This window comes from Neoarius graeffei, chromosome 19, assembly GCF_027579695.1.
Source record: "Neoarius graeffei isolate fNeoGra1 chromosome 19, fNeoGra1.pri, whole genome shotgun sequence".
NCBI lineage: Eukaryota > Metazoa > Chordata > Actinopteri > Siluriformes > Ariidae > Neoarius > Neoarius graeffei.
The window spans coordinates 37305288-37326583 of NC_083587.1; the positions used below are offsets into that span (position 1 = coordinate 37305288).

Consider the following 21296-nt stretch of genomic DNA (forward strand, 5'->3'; position numbering starts at 1 on the left):
ATGCTTTTAAACTAAAAACCCTTAGAATCATAAGATCTTAACTATAATTATAATGTCATTATGAAACTAATCTAAAACTATAAAACTAACATTAATCACGGAATGCATTCATTAATTACGGGATCCAAATCACTACCATAGTATATTTCAATATATTTCAGTATATTTCATAGCTTTTATGAAGCTATGACCTAAGTTTCAACTGAATGGATTAACATAAACATGAACTTTAATTCTACCATTTCAGGGTGTGTGTGAGTCGATCTGACACCAAAACAGACCTTCAGACACTTCTCTGTTCAAAATACACATTTCATAAACAAAATGTTCCCAAACAATGTCCAGCTGGACCTAAGGTCGTTTCAACTAATATAATTTTGACACAGAATAATTTTGCTGAATTCTTGGCCAAGAATTAATACTTATATAAACCTAACAATCGTGTACCCCGCCTTTCGCCCGTAGTCGGCTGGGATAGGCTCCAGCTTGCCTGCGACCCTGTAGAACAGGATAAAGCGGCTAGAGATAATGAGATGAGATGAATGAGATTTTTGATCATTTGAAAAAAGGGTGGTTTCAAAATGGTGTCTAAGTTGTTTGATACATCTTGATGTAACTATCATGAAATAAATGGTGAAATGTGGATCTAATGTCTCATTCTCAGCTTTTGATCTTAAACACAAATATCTTTGTATAGGAAATGTAAAAAAATTGACTTTGTTGTTCCAGTACTTATGGCGGGGACTTTGATTGCTGTTACACTTCACAGTTTAAAAAAGAGATGTGTGATGGAGGTATTAAATAGACATTTGTAATGCACTATATTTCCAAAAGAGATTACTTCTGTTTTTTTCACCTTCAGTACAACGAGCCATTAGGTAACTGAGGAGTTAATACTGAAATTACAAATGTTACTGAGATTTCAGACATAATCACAAGCTCAAGTTCTATCAGTTGTGGGTGAGTTGGTAATACAGGATGGCATTTGCCTTAAACAGACATGAGTCACAGTTACATACAATTCTGACCTTGGACTTAAGTCCATATTTTTCTTCTGTGATATTGGAGCCAATTCCACGTAAGCTTAATTGATTAATTTCCCAAAAAGACACAGGATGTTAATGTCTGTGATGACCCTATGAATGGAATCTTTAAATGCAAATTTTCTCCACTTTTGAAAGTAAACAGGTTTTAAGATGATATAACTTTAATTCTAATTGCAATATGTACCAAAAGAAGAAGAAGAAGAAGAAGACACAGCTTTCAGTCTGGGAAAATTTGCAATTTTCAGAATTATATAGAATACAGTAGTTACCAATGCCAAAGTCCGACCTCAATAAACCTTAATATGTCACACAACTTAACTAATAGGGCGGCACGGTGGTGTAGTGGTTAGTGCGGTCGCCTCACAGCAAGAAGGTCCAGGTTCGAGCCCCGTGGCCGGCGAGGGCCTTTCTGTGTGGAGTTTGCATGTTCTCCCTGTGTCCGCGTGGGTTTCCTCCGGGTGCTCTGGTTTCCACCCCTGCAGGTTAGGTTAACTGGTGACTTTAGAGTCACTGATTGACCGTAAGTGTGAATGGTTGTCTGTGTGTCGGCCCTGTGATGACCTGGCGAATTGTCCAGGGTGTACCCTGCCTTTTGCCCGTAGTCGGCTGGGATAGGCTCCAGCTTGCCTGTGACCCTGTAGAACAGGATAAAGTGGCTAGAGATAATGAGATGAGATGAACTTAACTAATAATAATATGCTGATGGGTGGCACGTAGTGCACCAGGCAGAAGGTCAAATTATCAATATTTTCCTACAAATTTCTGCAGGTTTGCTTCTTAGTTAGTCTAATATCTCTGGTTTCACAACATCTGTCTCGCTCAAAGAATGGAGAAGCAGCAAAGACAACATGGAATTGCATGTTGGTGCTGTCTTTTAGGTTTAAGCTAAAAGACAGCCATACAGTCATATATTTAAGGAACTACTTGAGTTATCTTTAAATGTGTTTGACTGTAACTCAGTATGTCTTGCTAAATATAAGTCATTTATCTTCATCTTCATCTCCACCATTAAACATTATAAGGCCAGAGCATGTTTGAAGATCACATTTACTTATGAGGAAGGACAAGTGATCGGTTCACTTGGTTTTTACCTTCAATATGCCCAGAGGATTCTTTAATAATTCATTGATAATGACCAACATGAATAATTTAATTTGCCAAACTTTTTTCCCCTACATAAGCGGAATGTTGAGCACGACTACTGTGATATACAACACAAAGTCTAATTTTACTGACTAGCAAACATATTTTAAATGTGAAGTGTGAACAATTTATTTTATCCAAACGATGTTTTTGGATAATAAATAATAATAAATTGCATTCTTCAAACCACTGTAATTGAATGCATTGTCTGGTTAACTTGGGATAATAAATTTAAAATCAAAAAAGTCTTGCATTCATTGTGGAAAATGCCCTGTTTGGGAATATTTTGCCGTTCTCCACGTTTGTGAGATGAGAACTTCATATATTTGAGGCTTGCATACTAAGGTTTTCAATTTGGCAATGAATATATCCATTGCACTCTGATAGATAGATATACTGTATATTTAGAAATGCCAGGATAATTAATTTAATTAACTTTTTGAGCTGTACCCCTTTAAATCCCTCATGACAACTTGGTTTTTTCATGATTTCCAACACATTTTTTTAATCACTGAACAAGATAATTAAATAAAATACCTCATTACAAGGTTTCATGTTTAGATATTTATCTTCACTCCTTTTTATGCTTCTCAGACCCTCAAACGGCTCCGAGTGAAGTGGATGGTGTGAATCTGGAGGAGATTCGAGAATTTGCCAAAGCATTTAAAATCCGTCGTCTGTCTCTTGGTTTGACACAAACTCAGGTGGGCCAGGCTCTCAGTGCCACAGAGGGGCCTGCCTACAGTCAATCCGCCATCTGCAGGTAAGGAGGGCCAAGTGCTGCTCAGAACTACAAGTTCCAATACTAGTTCAGCTATCAGCACTTACAAAAGCATCCAAGTAAAGAGCAGTATATCAAAACCAAAAACACACATACTCCGCAAATTACAGTAGCCAAGCCTAACACAAAAACTTTATTACCACTAAATCTTGATGTAAAGGTTACGATGATGGTGCTCTGGCTGCATGTGTGCTGACTTAGTCACTGGGGCCATCTTTACTTTTGATAGTAAAGATATGAGGGGTGAAAGTAAGAAAAATCTTTTTAAAAGGCAAGTGATACATTCTTAAGGAACAAAAAAATTATTAAAACACTGCAGTTTCTATGAAACATAAGCCACTTTCCAAGTCTATCATTGGTAAACCTAGCATTAGCATGTGAGATGATATTTACAAGGATGGATATAATAACTATTCTTTGGAAAAATGAAGGGATATGAAAAGAATTAATTGCACATTTGTGGGAAAAAAAATGTGAAGTTTGATCATAAATAAGAGGAATTTATAAATGTTTTGGCTGAGTGATTTTACTATTTAATATTAAATAACTAACAGTACTTAACATTTAGTATTCTGAATATATCCAATTAAATTATAATGAATGAATAAAATAATTTACGCAAATCTGACTGACAGTGCAGCAATTACAAACAAACAAACAAACAAACAAACAAAAACCCACATTATCAAATGTCCAGGAAAATGCAAAGAGTAAATACTGTATGTGCTAGTAAATAAACTCTCCATAATGGCCATAAAATAAAGAATCTTACCTACTCTATACTCTGTTTCAGAGAGTAGGCCTGAAATTAATATTGAAATAAATGTATGTAAAAACCTAAGATGGAAGCTGCATAACTGACATTTATTTTATCATTTCTTAACCTGTGTCTTCTTCACTCTGTCCTTTGTATATACAGTATGAGCGTTAAATTACTTGGTATATGCAAAATGTATTAGTAGTATTACACAAAGTACTTAAAGCGGTTAATAATTGCGAAGGTCTACATGTGTTCCTCGTGGATTTAGCAAAAGAGAATGTCACTGAGCTAGGCCATTAATAAAATGAACATCTTCTTAGTCCCATAAAAACAAAGTTTGGAACATTATGGTGAACTACTGACAAAATATTTAGCAAAAAGCCTTAGAAATTATGACTCGTTCGCATATACTGTATTTATCATATAATTTTTGGATAGATTGACCTCAAGGGCCTGTATTTTGCTGTGGGAAACAAATGGTCATAACAACAAATGCCCATAATCTTAATAAAGTTCACATATGGATCTAAAATATAAGCACTATACCTTACTGATTTATATGTAATTAAAGTCCCATTATAAATTAATATCTTTGGGATCATATGCTCTCACACATTAGATTTTTTATGGCACATTTTAACTTGTTTTTACTGTTTTAGAGCTGATGTTTGCTGAAATCTTAGGGCAGGATGATGAGCCGCTTCTGTTTATGTGTCACAGCGATGTCATGCAATTTTAAAAATTTCATTCCATCAACATCAAACACCAAATAAAACCTGAAACAGTGTGACAGAACTGAGGGGCAAGTTGGCGAAGAATTATGAAGCTTCAAACTAATGTTTAAAGTCTCAGAAATTCTGCATGAAATATTTATACCTCCCAAATACATAATTCAGATATTTAGGAAACATACATTAAAAGCCATTACGTTGCAAAATAAATGGGTGATGTGAAGCTTTCACTCCATGTTCTTTCATCTAAGTTCTTTAGAGAGGAGACAGGAGTTTTTTATTTAATTACTCATTCATTTGTATGGCATTAGACATGACAGACTGCTCTGTGTTGTTGGGTTTAACAGCAGACTTCACATGCTTTCCTTTGGTTAACATCAACAAAGATGAGGAGGATAAGGATGAGTTCATGGTTTGGTTTTTTTTTTTCCTCCTGTGTAGGCTCTTGGGGCTTTTAAAGTCTGTGCTCAGTCAAACTCAGCTTGACAGAATGTCTCCATGTTGTCTGATCTCTCTGAGCTTAGGCTGAGGGGAAAAAAAATCTTTACTGCTTTCCCCAAAAGTCACATAAGGGATGTGGTCAGTCCTGATCGAAGCTAATTGACTGAAAAGCTCAGAGATTGGTGAATCCATTGAAGATATTCAAATGACTCTTGGTGTCCATTTAATACTCCACTAATATTATAAATATTAGCATGGATTAGATTTTTATATAGAAAACAGTTGCGAATTCATTTGTATCTGGAGAAAGCATGTGCACAATATGTGATGCTTCTGTAACAACCAAATTTTCTTTTTCTTACATGCAACAATTCACAGCCATCTACAGCAAAAATTCTACTTAGGATGCAATGCTGCGCATGAATGTTTTGAAAATGGGCACTGCATAATTTCAGGATGGGAATCCCTTTAAGACGTTTAAGCCACATGAATGTACACCATTAACCCACACTAAAACTCCAGCTAATATGAATGATTCATGAACGAGATACTGGTTGCAATTTGCAAAACAAATTAGGCAGAAACAATGCTTAACACTGGTGTGTATACTTAAGAGAATCACTTAGCATACTGCTTTTTATCCTATTCAGTGCAATCACTGGAAAACTGTCTTTCATGAGAATCTCGTATTCTCTGTGTGTGTGTGTGTGTATATATATATATATATATATATATATATATAATATGTGTGTGTGTGTGTGTGTGTGTGTGTGTGTGTGTGTGTGTGAGAGTTTGGTTCCAAAACACAATAAGCAACATTTAAAAAATGTATTATAAATTTTATAATATATATATATACACACACACACACATATATATATATATATATATATATATATATATATATATATATATATATATATATATATAAAATATATTTGGCTACTCTACTAGTAGGCCATCAGCCCACTAGTAGATAAGCACCATTTTCAAAAAATTTTACTTATATATATATATATATATATATATATATATATATATATATATATATATATATATAAAGTCAATTTTTTGAAAATGGTGCTTATCTACTAGTGGGCTGATGGCCTACTAGTAGAGTAGCCAAATATATATATATATATATATATTCACTGGATATGAGCAATTGTGTGCTCTGTTTGGCTATTCTACTACTAGGCCATTAGCTCATATACTGTAAGTAGAGAAAAACAAAATGGCAGAGCATTTTGCTAAACCAACCAAGGATGAAATAAAAACTACTCAAAACAAAAGCCCCCCCCCCCCCCCCCCCCCCAAAAAAAAGGCAATACAATATGGAATGAAAGTATTTGATGGTAAGAATATACCTTTTTTAATTTTTCAATAATTATTATTAGAGCATTTTTCACAAATTGCTGCTGTCATTTTTCTGGTATGTTTACATTCTTCATCTTTAAGTATTAAAATTTGTTGAATTTTTTGAGACTGGTTCAAAATCTCAAAGAACTTTGAAAATTACATAACTGAAATGTCCAAGGAAGAATTAAATAAATGTTTAAAGCTGTTCTATATCTCAGCAAGACAGCACGTTCTAGAAAAATACAACACTAATGTCAATACATGCAGCCATCAACAGGTTTTTAAGAAGTCTGCCTAAGCGGAAATGATTTTGTTGGACATTTTGTACAGAGTTTTTATTTATTGAATTTGCAAAAAATAGAAGTAAAAATGCTGTGTTTCTCAAAATCTGCCTCATCGTCTATCAGCTTATGTATGACTAGATTTTGTGGAATAATTGTTATATATGTACAGTACTGTGGAAAAGTCTTAGGAACCCTTTTTTCATACAAACTTTGTTATAGATTTCTATTTTATGATTTATACATTATCGAGTCAGTACAAAAACATTTTAGAGTTCCAAACGTTCGGTTTCCAGCACAAAATTAAATGTTACCAAAAAAAAAGGTTTGTATCTGAGCAGCATATTACATAACACACCACTTTTCAGTTCAAAAAAGAAAACATAATGAAGGCTACTGGGTTTTGGTGCAAAATTAAGAAGCAAGTGTGACAGTCGAAGTGTCCAGAAGAACTGTGGCTGGTTCTGTAAGATGCTCAGTAAAACCTACAGCTCATTTCCTTATAAAACTGCTCTCATTGTACCAGAGATCCAGAGATGACTTTTTTTAAGCAAAGGGTCATCTCACACCAAATACTTGACTTTTTTGTGGTTTTTTTTTTTTTTTTCATTTATTATGGCTTACGGCTGTTTATAGGGTTTTTGGTTGCTGTTTTTTTTAATGGTGAAACATTTAATTTCATTATTTTAAAGCCATTTTTGGTCTATAGCATTTCTTTACATGTGCCTAAGACTTTGGCACAGTACTGTATATATATATATATATATATATATATATATATATATATATATATATATATATATATATATATATATATATATGACTTTGCTATCCCAAATCTCTAGCTTTTACGTCCTCCTCCGTCCAGTGTTCACATAGGAATGTCACTCATCCTTGTGTTAAGAGTAAGAAAAATGTGTCTTGTTGCATTTGGGGGCCTGAGAGCAGAGGCCTTTGCCCCTGCTTGAGGCATCTCCTCAACTGCCAGTTAAGATTCCGTCAAAGAAATCCTTGTAGGAGCCTGGGACTCATCTCTCTCTTCTCCCTCTGCTAGGCTTTTCTTGGCCTGTCTGACAGGTGTAAGCTGCTTAGTGAACATACACTACCGTACACACTCAAATATACACTTTCAATTGACTGGCTTTGTCTGTGGACAGTCTATAAAAGATGCTTTCTTATTTTTATTTTTCTGAGCCATTATAAATTTCACTAAGTTGGAAGAAAATAATGTTCCCAATATGATATTATGTGCTCTGCTCAATTTCTTAATAAACATGATGAATAAATAAGTAATGTAAAATAAAGAATAAATGTGTGACATTTTACATTAAGGTTCATTAATTATTAACACATTTGTTAAAATGAACAAACCATGAACTTAAGGATTAATACATCATAAGTTCCATTAATAATGTAAGTACTACTAGTTGTTAACCAGCAAAGTTCAGAACTGAAGATGAAAAGCAAGTTTATTTATAAATATATACCTGAAAACCAGATTTCAGCAATTTATCAACATTTAAGAACATGCTATAAATTCATTTGTGATCTTTCATGTGGGATTATTTTTACTCATGGGTCTATTAAACCCTAATCAATTCAGGTTTATATATATATATATATATATATATATATATATATATATATATATATATATATATATATATATATACAGTGCCTTGAAAAAGTATTCACACCCCTTGAACTTTTTCACATTTTTCCACCTTACAACCACGAACTTAAAAGGTTTTATTGAGATTTTATGTGATAGACCAACACAGAGTAGCACATAATTGTGAAGTGAAATGAAAATGATAAATGGTCTTCAAAATTTTAAATAAATAAAAATCTGAAAAATGTGGTGTGCATTAGTATTCAGCCCCCCTGAGTCAATACTTTGTAGAGCCACCTTTTGCTGCAATTACAGCTGCAAGTCTTTTGTGGTACGGCTCTACCAGCTTTGCACATCTAGACACTGAAATTTTTGCCCATTCTTCTTTGCAAAATAGCTCAAGGTCAGCCAGATTGGATGGAGAGCGTCTGTGAACAGCAATTTTCAAGTCTTGCCACAGATGCTCAATGGGATTTAGGTCTGGACTTTGACTGGGCCATTCTAACACATGAATATTCTTTGATCTAAACCATTCCATTGTAGCTTTGGCTGTATGTTTAGGGTCATTGTCTTGCTGGAAGGTGAATCTCCTTCCCAGTCTCAAGTCTTTTGCAGCCTCCAACAGGTTTTCTTCCAGGATTGCCCTGTATTTAGCTCCATCCATCTTCCCATCAACTCTGACCAGCTTCCCTGTCCCTGCTGAAGAAAAGCATCCCCATAGCATGATGCTGCCACCACCATGTTTCACAGTGGGGATGGTGTGTGCAGGGTGATGAGCAGTGTTAGTTTTCTGCCACACATAGTGCTTTGCATTTAGTTCAACTTTGGTCTCATCTGACCAAAGCACCTTCTTCCACATGTTTGCTGTGTCCCCTACATGGCTTCTGGCAAACTGCAAACGGGACTTCTTATGCCTGTCTTTCAACAATGGCTTTCTTCTTGCTGTTCTTCCAAAAAGGCCAGATTTGTGGAGTGTACGACTTATAGTTGTCCTGTGCACAGATTCTCCCACCTGAGCTGTGGATTTCTGCAGCTCCTCCAGAGTGATCATGGGCCTCTTGGCTGCTTCTCTGACCAGTGCTCTCCTTGCTCGCTCTGTCAGTTTAGGTGTATGGCCATGTCTTGGTAGGTTTGCAGTTGTGCCATACTTTTTTTCCATTTTTGAATGATGGATTGAACAGTGCTTCTTGAGATGTTCAGAGCTTGGGATATTTTTTTATAACCTAACCCTGCTTTAAACTTCTCCAGAACTTCATCCCTGGCCTGTCTGGTGAGTTCTTTGGTCTTCATGATGCTGTTTGTTCTTCAGTGTTCTCTAACAAACCACTGAGGCCTTCACAGAACAAGTGTATTTATGCTGAGAGTAAATTACACACAGTAGGACTCTATTAACTAATTAGATGACTTCTGAAGGCAATTGATTGCACTGGATTGTATTTAGAGGTATCAGAGTACAGGGGGCTGAATACTAATGCACACCACATTTTTCAGATTTTTATTTGTTTAAATTTTTGAAGACCATTTATCATTTTCGTTTCACTTCACAATTATGTGCTACTCTGTGTTGGTCTATCACATAACATCTCACTAAAAAACTTTTAAGTTCGTGGTTGTAAGGTGGAAAAATGTGAAAAAGTTCAAGGGGTATGAATACTTTTTCAAGGCACTGTATATAATACAACTATAAGTCAAATTAAAGTATGCTAAATGCATATTACAAATATATTGCTAAAAACTAATTACATACTTAAGCTTAAAGCTAATAATAAACTGTTACATTGTTAATTAAGAAAACCTTACTGTAAAGTGTTACCAAAATCTGAGATTTCAGAATAATAAGCTGAAAGATGACTTTGGTCCCCGTGACATGTCCTAAGTGTTTACACACACACACACACACACACACACACACACACACACACACACTATCGAAGCAAATCCCCAAGTCTGTATCGTGGTTTTATCTCTATTTCAACATGTTATTTATGTTGCAAATGTATTCCATATTATATAGGTCTTTTATAAGCTATATTGAGTGTTTTTTCATGGTCAAATGGACTGGTGTTTATTTGTTAAATTAATCATACAGTAGTGTACTATATCATATATAATATATAATATTATATTTAAAATAATTCAATTACATTCAGATAAACAGTCTATGCTACTTCTAAAAACACTACTACTACTACTACCACTACTACTACTACTAATAATAATAATAATAATAATGTTTGCAAAGTGCATTTGTGTATTTGCACGCATATGCAAGCCTGGGGGATGAAAATGCATTAATATTAACATTCACTGGATGCGAGGGCTATTTGGAAATGAAGAGATGTATTAAAATAGTTGTGCATTATGGTCAATAATTTAAGCCATAAATGTGAATAAATGATGTTTTACATTTAAATGCACATTTTGCTGCTCAGGAAAAGAGGGAATATTAAATGAGGTCATATACTTCAATGTGTTATATTTAAATCATTATGCATTTAAGTTAAACAACAGAGTTTAAGCCCACTTAAATTGTTTAATTATAGCAGTTAGGTGCTGAATAATTTTGGAGCATTTTTTTTCCAGTCTGTGGAAGTGTCTCCTCAGTCCATCACTGCAAAGTGAACACAGAGAGTTACAAAGTGAACTAGCACAGAAAGAAGGCTGTGTTACTAAGACGTGGAAGTAGATTTCTCAGCATACAAGTGCTGATGCAGCAAGACAAATGACATAAGAGAAACTCTCTGTCTCATTGGCAGTTTGGACCAGGAGACCCTTCCTGAGAAACTGGGTCAGGCAGCAAACCCCGTTCGCCCAGTCGGGGCAGCCAAAGTAAGCTTGTTCTCTCTCAATTCTCCCCCAGACACACCATCCTGAGAAGCCACTTTTTCCTACCACAGGAAGCCCAAGAGAGCACTATAGCTAGCAGTCTGACAGGCAAACTGAACCCTGGCCTTTTATATCCTGCCAGGTTTGAGAAGTTGGACATCACGCCAAAAAGCGCCCAGAAGATTAAGCCTGTGCTGGAGCGCTGGATGGCCGAGGCAGAAGCCCGCCATCGCTCGGGCATGCAGAACCTGACCGAGTTTATCGGCAGTGAGCCATCGAAAAAGCGCAAGCGCCGGACCTCTTTCACGCCACAGGCACTGGAGATTCTTAACAGCCACTTTGAGAAGAACACACACCCCTCGGGCCAGGAAATGACTGAGATTGCTGAAAAACTGAACTACGACCGTGAGGTGGTGCGCGTCTGGTTCTGCAATAAAAGGCAGGCACTTAAAAACACAATAAAGAGGCTGAAACAGCCAGAGCTCGGGGCTGTTGCACCTATGGACCCTCTGGCTGACCCTTTGGAAGACCATCCATAGATAAGATGGACTTATGTGAGAAAAAAACTGGATCCATTTACCAATGATTCAATCGACTGGACAGTAAAAACATGGACGTTTCTAACATTGTACTGTGATGGACCACCAACAAGGATAGAAAGGTTAATAGCAGTGTTGTAATGACATTGAAGTGAAGAGACTTAAGTAAAGAAATGTCTAAATGCTTTCAAATTTGGGGTCCTCATCCAAGGACAAAGCAGAGAACTTACACTAGAGATCATACCTAAATCAAGGACAGCTATAAAACTACTACAACCAAAGTCTGATGTGTCTAATTCCTGAAGGTTGTTTGTTTTGTTTTTTGTAAATGTGTTTAAATTTTTACATTTGTACTGACCAAAATGGGAAAAAATATACCTATGTGTAGGGGTGGTGGGGTGGTGGGAGGGTGTAACATTATCTTTGTCTCACTTGCTCACTTGGGTTTATATGTAAATATTATGATAATTTTGTCTTCAAATTGAAATCACAACCTCTTTGGAACTTTGTCTCAGAGATGACTGCATCATATACCCGTGGTCCTTTCTTTAGTCACCTCACTCCAGTTTGTAAAACTATAATTTAAAAGATTTTTTTCTTTTAATCTCTGGAAGAATGGGTTATATGTCAAAGGTAGTCGATATGGCAGAACCCACATTGTTGCAGCTGTGACTTAAACTACAGTATGTCATTGTATTGCCAAAGCCTTCTAGCCAAAGAACATCATTCTTCAGCCCAAGGACATGGGCTGTAGCCCAAGGACTATACATGGGCAAAAACATTACTTTTTTTCTTTTGCTGTGATGAATTTTTTCAATGTTTTGTCCTAACAATGGCTTCAGGTCTGCATGATTTGCAGTACACAACCAATGAGTGGTAAATTAAACGAGATCATTTCTAAGATTTATCATTTTTGTGCATGTTTTTGTTAAACGTATAATTTGTAACTTGTGTCAGACAAAACAAGTGATCAAAACATACAAAATTATCAAAACTAACAGTCAGTTCTCTCAAAAAAATCTATAGGAATTCTAAACACTGGGGTTATTTGTTTGATTTTACACAAATGAAGCTGTAACCTAACCTAACCATGCATGTGTTTTTTTATGAGTTGTCTCATATAAATTCTTATGAATTCGCAATTTGTTGAAATAACAGAAATGGGCAGGGAGTACTACAACCCAAGTACTATACTTACATTCCCTACAGTTTGTCATTTCTTCCATTTTGTTGTTATATGATAGAATATTATTTCTTCAGCATAGTCGTTAAAGTGTTCTCTGCTTGAAGAACACTAATATTTTCAGTTACACTCATAAAAATCACAAAATACATTACAAAATTTAAATAATATAATTTAAAGCAAATATCTGCAAGAAGTAGAGGTGATGAAAGTTGCTTTGAACAAAAAGCTTTTGGAAACCTAGGTTCATGATAACAAATGTGTAAAAAATACTGAGTGAGACAACTTATGTGAGAAGTTATGAATGGTTCAGGTTAGGGTTAGCTATTGGTTTTCTTGGGATTCTGACCTTCATTTGAAATTCTTCAAAATTTGGTGAGAAATCAGGTTGAATTGATTAACGACAGCCAAAAGCCATAACACAGATATTTAAAAATAATAAAAATAATGTTTCATTTTATAACTCTCCATACTATAGTTTGTGCTATTATTTGCCAAGCTGTGTTGATTTACATGTTTAATTTTAGCACTTTACATGAAAAAAATGGAGAATGCATATGATCAAAACAAGGAAGTGATCAAATGAGATTGATGACATTTATTATAATTAAGTGAAAAAATATATAGCTAGTACTGGATGCCACATTATAAATCATGAAGGTTAAAACTTTTTAAAAAGATATTGATGAGTATTTAAAGTTTTGCTTTACTACTCTTTCAATATTGTCAAGTCAAGTTTGTTTGTATAGCACTTTTAACAATAGACATTGCCCCAATATTGTTTTCCATAATAATTAATAATCCTTAAAGGAGTTTGGTACAACTAGCAAGCTTTGGAAGTAGTTTTATGACAGATATTATTACAGGAAAAATACATGTAATTCCAGCAAATTCCAGCATATAATTATGACTGATCCAAGTATGTCCCAGTTTTTATTCAAGCAAAAGGGGAAAAAATAAATTTTTACATTTTTCAAATTACCAAAATTCTTCATTTTTAATTTCTCATCATGATCTGCAGTAAATGTTGTGTTTGGTTTTGAGAAAATATTTTTAATACAAAACACTGAGCTGTCAGTTTACAGTTTATTATGCTTATTAGGTGTATACAGCTCCAGTTATGACTTATAATCACACACCTTTTTCATTTTCCTCTGACTAGCCCGGGTTTTATGGTTGCAGACATGGAATATCTTACAGAGGTTTAACAAAGAAGCTGTAACCAAAATAAGAAGGAAAAGCTTAATCCAAGAGTCAAAGAAATGAGTTCTGCCTTTGCTCATCTTTTCAATGCTGGACCAAAGCTCAATTGTAATATGCACACTGTACAGAGAAATGGCGAAATGTTGCTGACAATCTTTAAATATTTGAAATGTTTGAGTAAAATGAATGGAAGAATCATAAAGTCTAGCATCAAGATTACCTCATGGCTGTACGTGTATGCAGTGGGTTTTTAGAAGGAAGAGAAGTGAACAGCAACTTATGGACTTGTGTATACGTGTGTAAGTAGATTTCACTAGACATGGTAGGTACTCAAAGAGAATGTGAGTCTACCAGTTATTTTTCATGCTGTGGTTTCCAGGGTCACATATATAGAACATTTTAGATATTATTGTAATGGTTTTGTTTGTTTGTTTGTTTGTTTGTTTGTTTGTTTGTTTGTTTGTTTGTTTGTCCACAACCCCTTCCCCCCAAATGTGATTTACATTGATTAACTTTATTGACTGTGACTGGAATTGCCCTATACAATAGGCAGTAAGGAGAGCTTTGTGACCGAACTCAACTGACTCGAACTGATTATACTCTCTCTCTCTCTCACACACACACAGAGAGAGAGAGAGAGAGAGAGAGAGCATGAGTTTGAAAAGTTGTAACACTGAACACTTCGAAACCAAAGCTGATAAATCTGCTTTAAATTTTATGAAAACTGTACATATATAAAGCAATATATGTTTGGTCAGTAAAGTTGCACTTTGTGTATTCCTGAACCACTTAAGATCTGTTACATTTATTTGTACCATAAGTAATAATAAACAACTGTTTGACATGAACCATTTGATTTGTTGATACACATGCTCAGGGCCATAATCAGGATCAAAATTATACTGAGGTCCATGGTGATGTCTCACAGTTAATATATCACAATGATGAATGTGTATAATTGCTCATTTTAAATCTTCATTATGTTATCCTTCCATTCTACAATAAAATCTGAATACATCTGAACATTATATGATGCAATATCAATACAAAAGCCACTGTCATCAACATCCATCCATTATCTGTAGCTGCTTATCCTGTACAGGGTCGCAGGCAAGCTGGAGCCTATCCCAGCTGACTATGGACAAGAGGCGGGGTACACCCTGGACAAGTCGCCAGGTCATCGCAGGGCTGACACACAGACACAAACAACCATTCACACTCACACCTATGGTCAATTTAGAGCCACCAATTAGCCTAACCTGCATGTCTTTGGACTGTGGGGGAAACCGGAGCACCCGGAGGAAATCCATGCAGACACGGGGAGAACATGCAAACTCCACACAGAAAGGCCCTCGTTGGCCACTGGGCTCAAACCCAGGACCTTCTTGCTATGAGGCGACAGTGCTAACCACTACATCACTGTGCCGCCCACTGTCATCAACAGTTAATAATAGTCAAGTCAAGTTTGTTTGTATAGCGCTTTCAACAATAGACGTTGTCCCAAAGCAGCGTTACAGAACTTGAATGACCCAAGACATGAGCCAATTTTATCCCTAATCTATCCCCAATGAGCAAGCCTATGGCGACAGTAGCAAGGAAAACCTCCCCCAGATGACACGAGGAAGAAACCTCGAGAGGAACCAGACCCAAAAGGGAACCAATCCTCACCTGGACAACAACAGACAACATGACTATAACATTAACAGTTTTAACACGAAGTCAGTTTTGTTGATGTTATAACTCTTCATTAATGGAAACTTGAGTGCAAAACTGTTCATGACAACCGCAGTCCCAAAGTTAGCAAGCCAACTGTAGTCCTCAGTCACAAAAGCATTACTGTAAGTGTCCAGAGTGTTTTCCAAGTGTGACTTTCAACTGTCCATATGGGGCCATCCTCCACAGGAGCAATGTGATGAGACTCCAACCAGACATAGGGCATCAGGATGGATCAGGCAGGTCCAAGGAGCAGAAGAGGTCAATACCTCGATCCCAGGATTGACATGTAACTCAGAGAGACAGATTGGGGGGGAAGAGAGAGAAAACACAGGTTGTTAGGTATGCCCAATGTCACCTGAATAAGTAGGTACAGTATACATTTTGCGCTGAGTACAAGCAGGGACTCCGGCAAAACTAACTATGACAGCATAACTAAAAGGAGAGAGCCAGAAGGTAACACAGGCATGAGGGAGCCCCGGGACATAAAGCAGCCAGCCACTACACCATCAACAAACTCGATTGAGCAAGCGAGTGGGGGACTGACAGCATCCATACATCCCAGTTTACCAAAACACTCTATGTCTGAGGACCATCCAGATCTACACCTTTACCTCATAAAAACCATTAACAAAAGGCTTGACTAAACAGATATGTTTTCAGCCTAGACTTAAATGCTGAGACTGTGTCTGATTCCCAAACACTACTTGGAAGGCTGTTCCATAACTGTGGGGCTTTGTAAGAAAAGACTCTGCCCCCTGATGTAGCCTTCACTATATGAGGTACCAGCAGATAGCCTGCACCTTTTGATCTAAGTAGGCATGGTGGGTCATAAAGGACCAGAAGTTCGCTCAGGTACTGTGGTGTGAGACCATTCAGTGCTTTGAAGGTCAATAGTAGTATTTTATAATCAATACGAAATTTGATTGGGAGCCAATACAGTGTGGATAAGACAGGGGTGATGTGGTCATATTTTCTAGTTCTAGTAAGGACTCTTGCTGCTGCATTTTGAACTAACTGGAGCTTGTTTATGCACTGTAGCAGTTCTTATGTATGGGCGGAGCACAGAAGACGGCAGGACAGAGCTCAGGTTGATAATCCGTTTTATTGTCACACTTTTCAGTCTAACAACTATATAATTAACGTTTACAGACACACACACACTTGGCATCTGGTTCCAGGGAGAGCTCCCCTGCTCTCTGCTCTCCCTCCTTATATAGGGCGCGGTCACTGGGAAGACACACAAACAGGTTAATTGCTCTCAGGTGTAGTGATTCTGCCACTTACCTTCCCTGACTCTGCCCTCCTGTCACAGACCAGCGATTGACCATGCCCCCGCTGCCACATACCCCCACCGCCCGACTCAGGCCAGGCAGCTGTCCGGCCTGCAGCCGACTCCCCCCCCGATGGGAGAGGAAGTCCGCCACGACCATCTGCGCCCCCGGCCTGTGGACCACCTTGAAATTAAAGGGTTGGAGTGCCAGATACCAACAGGTGATCCGCGCATTGGCATCCTTCATGCGGTGGAGCCACTGGAGGGGCGCGTGGTCCGAACAGAGGGTGAAAGGGCGCCCCAGCAGGTAGTACCGGAGGGCGAGGACCGCCCACTTGATGGCCATACACTCTTTCTCTATGGTGCTGTAGCGCCCCTCACGCACCGACAGCTTCCTGCTGATGTACAGGACGGGGCGGTCCTCCCCCTCCACCTCCTGGGACAAAACTGCCCCCAGCCCTCTGTCCAACGCATCGGTCTGCAACATAAAGGGGAGAGAAAAGTCAGGGGAGTGTAAAAGTGGCCCCCCACACAGTGCAGCCTTTACCTCAGAAAATGCCCGCTGGCATTGCTCCGTCCACTGGACCGGATCTGGTGTCCCCTTTTTAGTCAGATCCATCAGCGGGCTGGTGACGTCTGAATAATTAGGTATAAACCTACGATAATAGCCAGCCAGCCCCAGGAACTGTCTCACCCCCTTTTTGGTCTTGGGCCTCGGGCAGGCCGCAATTGCTGCCGTCTTATTAATTTGGGGACGCACCTGCCCGTTGCCCAAGTGGAAGCCCAGATACCGTGTGTCTGATACTAGTGTCTTGTCCTGCCCTAGGTGTCCAGCCATGGGATTAAAGTGAGCCGCCTGGAATACCAATTCCCGGCGGCTCTTTGGAATCAAAAGCTGCGTGATTTGTTCTTTTGTCTGAGTGTCCTGCGTCACTCGGTATAACCTATCCTTCATAATAGAGAAATAGGGGAAGGACGGGGTGGCGTTCGGCAGGAGCGTTTGACCATCGATTACTCTCACTTGGTCAAACGCATGTCGCAGAGTCTCGTCTCGCGATTGTTCTAATGGGAAATCCGTGAGGGATTCCCCGAGAGAGAGAGGAGGAGCCTGGGGCTCCTCACTCTGACGCGGAGATGATGTAGACGGCTCTGTGACAGCTGCTCCCGCCAAAGCGACACCGGGACCTCCCCCTGATAAATGGCAGGACCCACTCTCTACTAAGTGCGACAACAAACCCCGAAATCCCGGCCAATCAGTCCCCAAAATCAAAGAGTGGGTAAGGCAAGGATTAACCACCGCCTTCACTATAAATTTTTCCCCTCGGAAAAAAATGTGGACTGACACCAAAGGGTAGCTGTGAACATCCCCGTGCACACACAACACCTTCACCCCCTGTGCTCCCCCCAATGCCTCATTTTGCACCAGGCTTTGGTGAATTGAGGTCTTATTACAACCAGAATCCACCAACGCCTGATATGTATCCCCTTGGATACTCACCGGTATGCGATACGCTCCGGCCCGATCGAGGGCGGCTTCTGGCGCGTCGGGGATCCAAACCACCACGCCCACCTCCATTGCCGTGCACTGCTGTTGGAGGTGGCCCAGTTCCCTGCAGCGCCAGCAAACCGGCCCGGGCTTCCTCTCTGCACCGGTGTTTTGGGGCTCACTCACCTGAGGGGGGGAGAGACAGACACAGAAGGAAGAAACGGGAGGGCACCGTGGGTACGGCGGGCCGGCTGGGGTGGTGCCGGCCCCCGCCTCCGCGGTGGGGGAATGGGGCAAGGACGGGACACAGAAGGAGGGAGAGAGAGAGAGAGAGAGAGAGAGAGAGAAGAGGAGAGAAGAGGCTGTCTGCTGTCCTGCCGCCGGAACAGCTGCCAAATGGTCCTCCGCCAGCTCGATGGCCTGATCCAGCAACGCCGGGCGGTGGCACTGGACCCACTCCGCGGTTCCTGTGGGCAAGTGCGCGATGAACTGCTCCAGAACCACCTGATCGACGATCTCCTCGGCGTTGCGGTTGTTGGCCCTCAGCCACCGCCAGCAGGTGTCCCGGAGTTGCTGGCCAAATGCGAACGGGCGGCCGACTTCCTCCAAGCGCAGAGCGTGGAAGCGCTGGCGCTGTTGTTGGGGGGTGTGCCCCATGCGCTGGAGGATGGCCCGGCAAAGGTCCGCGTAGGCCAGCCGGCGGTCGGCGAGGAGCTGTAGTGCGGCCAACTGCGCCTCCCCCGTTAGCAGGGGGAGGAGGCGCGCCGCGCGCTGATCCATCGGCCACCCCGAGGTCTCCGCGACTTGCTCAAAGAGCGTGATGAAAGCCTCGGGGTCATCCTGCAGGCCCATCTTTGTCAGGGTGAGGGGGGACAGGCCCGCGATGGAAGCGTCGATTGTCCCCGCTGACGCGAGGAGGTGCCGGAACACCTGTTGGTTCTCTTGCTGGGCCAACACCAGGGCCTTGAAGCGCTGCTCCTGCTCCTTACGGAGCGTGACGAGCGCCTGGTGCTGGCTTTGCTGGGCCGTGGCAAGGGCGTGGACCAGGTCGGCGAACGGGGAAGACTCCATGGGGCGATTTGGCGTTCTGTGCTCCAGATCCCGGGTTTCGGCACCACTGTAGCAGTTCTTATGTATGGGCGGAGCACAGAAGATGGCAGGACAGAGCTCAGGTTGATAATCCGTTTTATTGTCACACTTTTCAGTCTAACAGCTATATAATTAACGTTTACAGACACACACACACACTCGGCGTCTGGTTCCAGGGAGAGCTCCCCTGCTCTCTGCTCTCCCTCCTTATATAAGGCGCGGTCACTGGGAAGACACACAAACAGGTTAATTGCTCTCAAGTGTAGTGATTCTGCCACTTACCTTCCCTGACTCCGCCCTCCTGTCACAGACCGGCGCTTGACCATGCCCCCGCTGCCGCATGCACTTATTGGAACATCCAGACAGTAAGGCATTACAATAATCCAACCTGGAGGTAACGAAAGCATGAACTAGTTTTTCCGCGTCATGTAGTGACATTAAATTTCTTATCTTAGCAATATTTCTGAGATGAAAGAAAGCTATCCAGGTAATGTTATCATTGTGAGTTTTGAATGAAAGACTGGGGTCAATAATCACCTCGAGGTCTTTTACTGCTGCACGTGAAGAAACAGACAGGCCATCCAGAGTTACTATGTAATCAGAAAACTTACTTCTAGCTGCATGTGGTCCTAGTACAAGTACTTCAGTCTTGTCAGAGTTAAGCAGAAGGAAGTTAATAAGCATCCAGTGTCTAATGTCCTTTACACATTCCTCAATTCTATTAAGCTGGTGTCTCTCATCTGGTTTTGCAGAAACATACAACTGTGTGTCATCAGCATAACAGTGGAAACTAATACAATGTTTATGAATAATATCACCCAGAGGTAACATATATAAAGAAAAAAGCAGTGGACCCAAGACAGAATCTTGTGGAACACCAAACTTTACCTCAGTATGTCTAGAAAAAAAAAAAATCACCATTTACATCAGCATACTGATAGCGATCAGTTAAATAAGACCTGAGCCAGGAGAGGGCTGTTCCCTTATTATTTTAAATGATAAAACTTTATCATGTTAATGTTATGTTGTTTGGTGGCACAGTAGTGCAGTGGTTAGCACTGTTGCCTCACAGCAAGTAGAGTATTGATTTGAACCTTGCAGCCAACTAATTAACGACATAACATTCATTCATTCTTACATCATATCTATACCGCTTATCCATTGTGGTTTGCGCGTGATCTGGAGTCAATTCCAGTTGACATTGTGCAAGAGATGGGGTTTACCCTGGACAGGTCGCCGCTAATCTATTACAGGGCTAACACGAGAGACAGACAGACATTCATACCTATAGGCAATTTAGTGTAGCCAGTTGACAAAATCCATATGTTTTGAGACTGTAGGAAGAAATTACAGTATAGCACTCTAAGGAAACCCAGAAAGAGAACATGCAAATTCCACACAGAAAGGCCAATACCCTGCTTACTCTCTTGTGTTAGCCCTGTGATCGATTAGCAGTGATCTGTCAACTGGAATTGACTCCAGCTCACCCGCAACCCACAAAGGATAAGCAGTGTGTATATACCAGATGTGAGAATGAATGAATGTTATGTCGTTAATGAGTAACACTGCATAATACAGCAAATAAAAATATAAATATGAAATGTTTATTTATAGTCAACAAAAGAGCTTATAAGCTAACCTGATCATCTAGCAAACTGCAACTAGTAAGGAGATTTGGCTTGTTGAAGTTATAAATAATCTAAAAAAATAAACTCCCCCACATTACAAATATATTCTGTTCTCGCACACACTCACACATTTATATCATAGCTACGTCAGATGTGTCTACTTAGCTGCTCTGATGCTCTGAGGTTAGTTGAGGATCAGTCA

The 21296-nt window shown here is 39.5% G+C and overlaps 1 protein-coding gene across 1 annotated transcript in view; it reads left to right on the forward strand.

The window, feature by feature from the left end:
- pou6f2 (POU class 6 homeobox 2) overlaps positions 1-11519 on the forward strand; it is a 173634-nt gene extending 162115 nt beyond the window's left edge. The window contains exons 8-9 of the mRNA XM_060900036.1: positions 2784-2952; positions 11015-11519. Coding sequence (XP_060756019.1) covers positions 2784-2952; positions 11015-11519 — 674 coding nt within the window. The remainder of the gene's footprint in view (positions 1-2783; positions 2953-11014) is intronic.
- The last annotated feature ends 9777 nt before the right edge of the window (positions 11520-21296 follow it).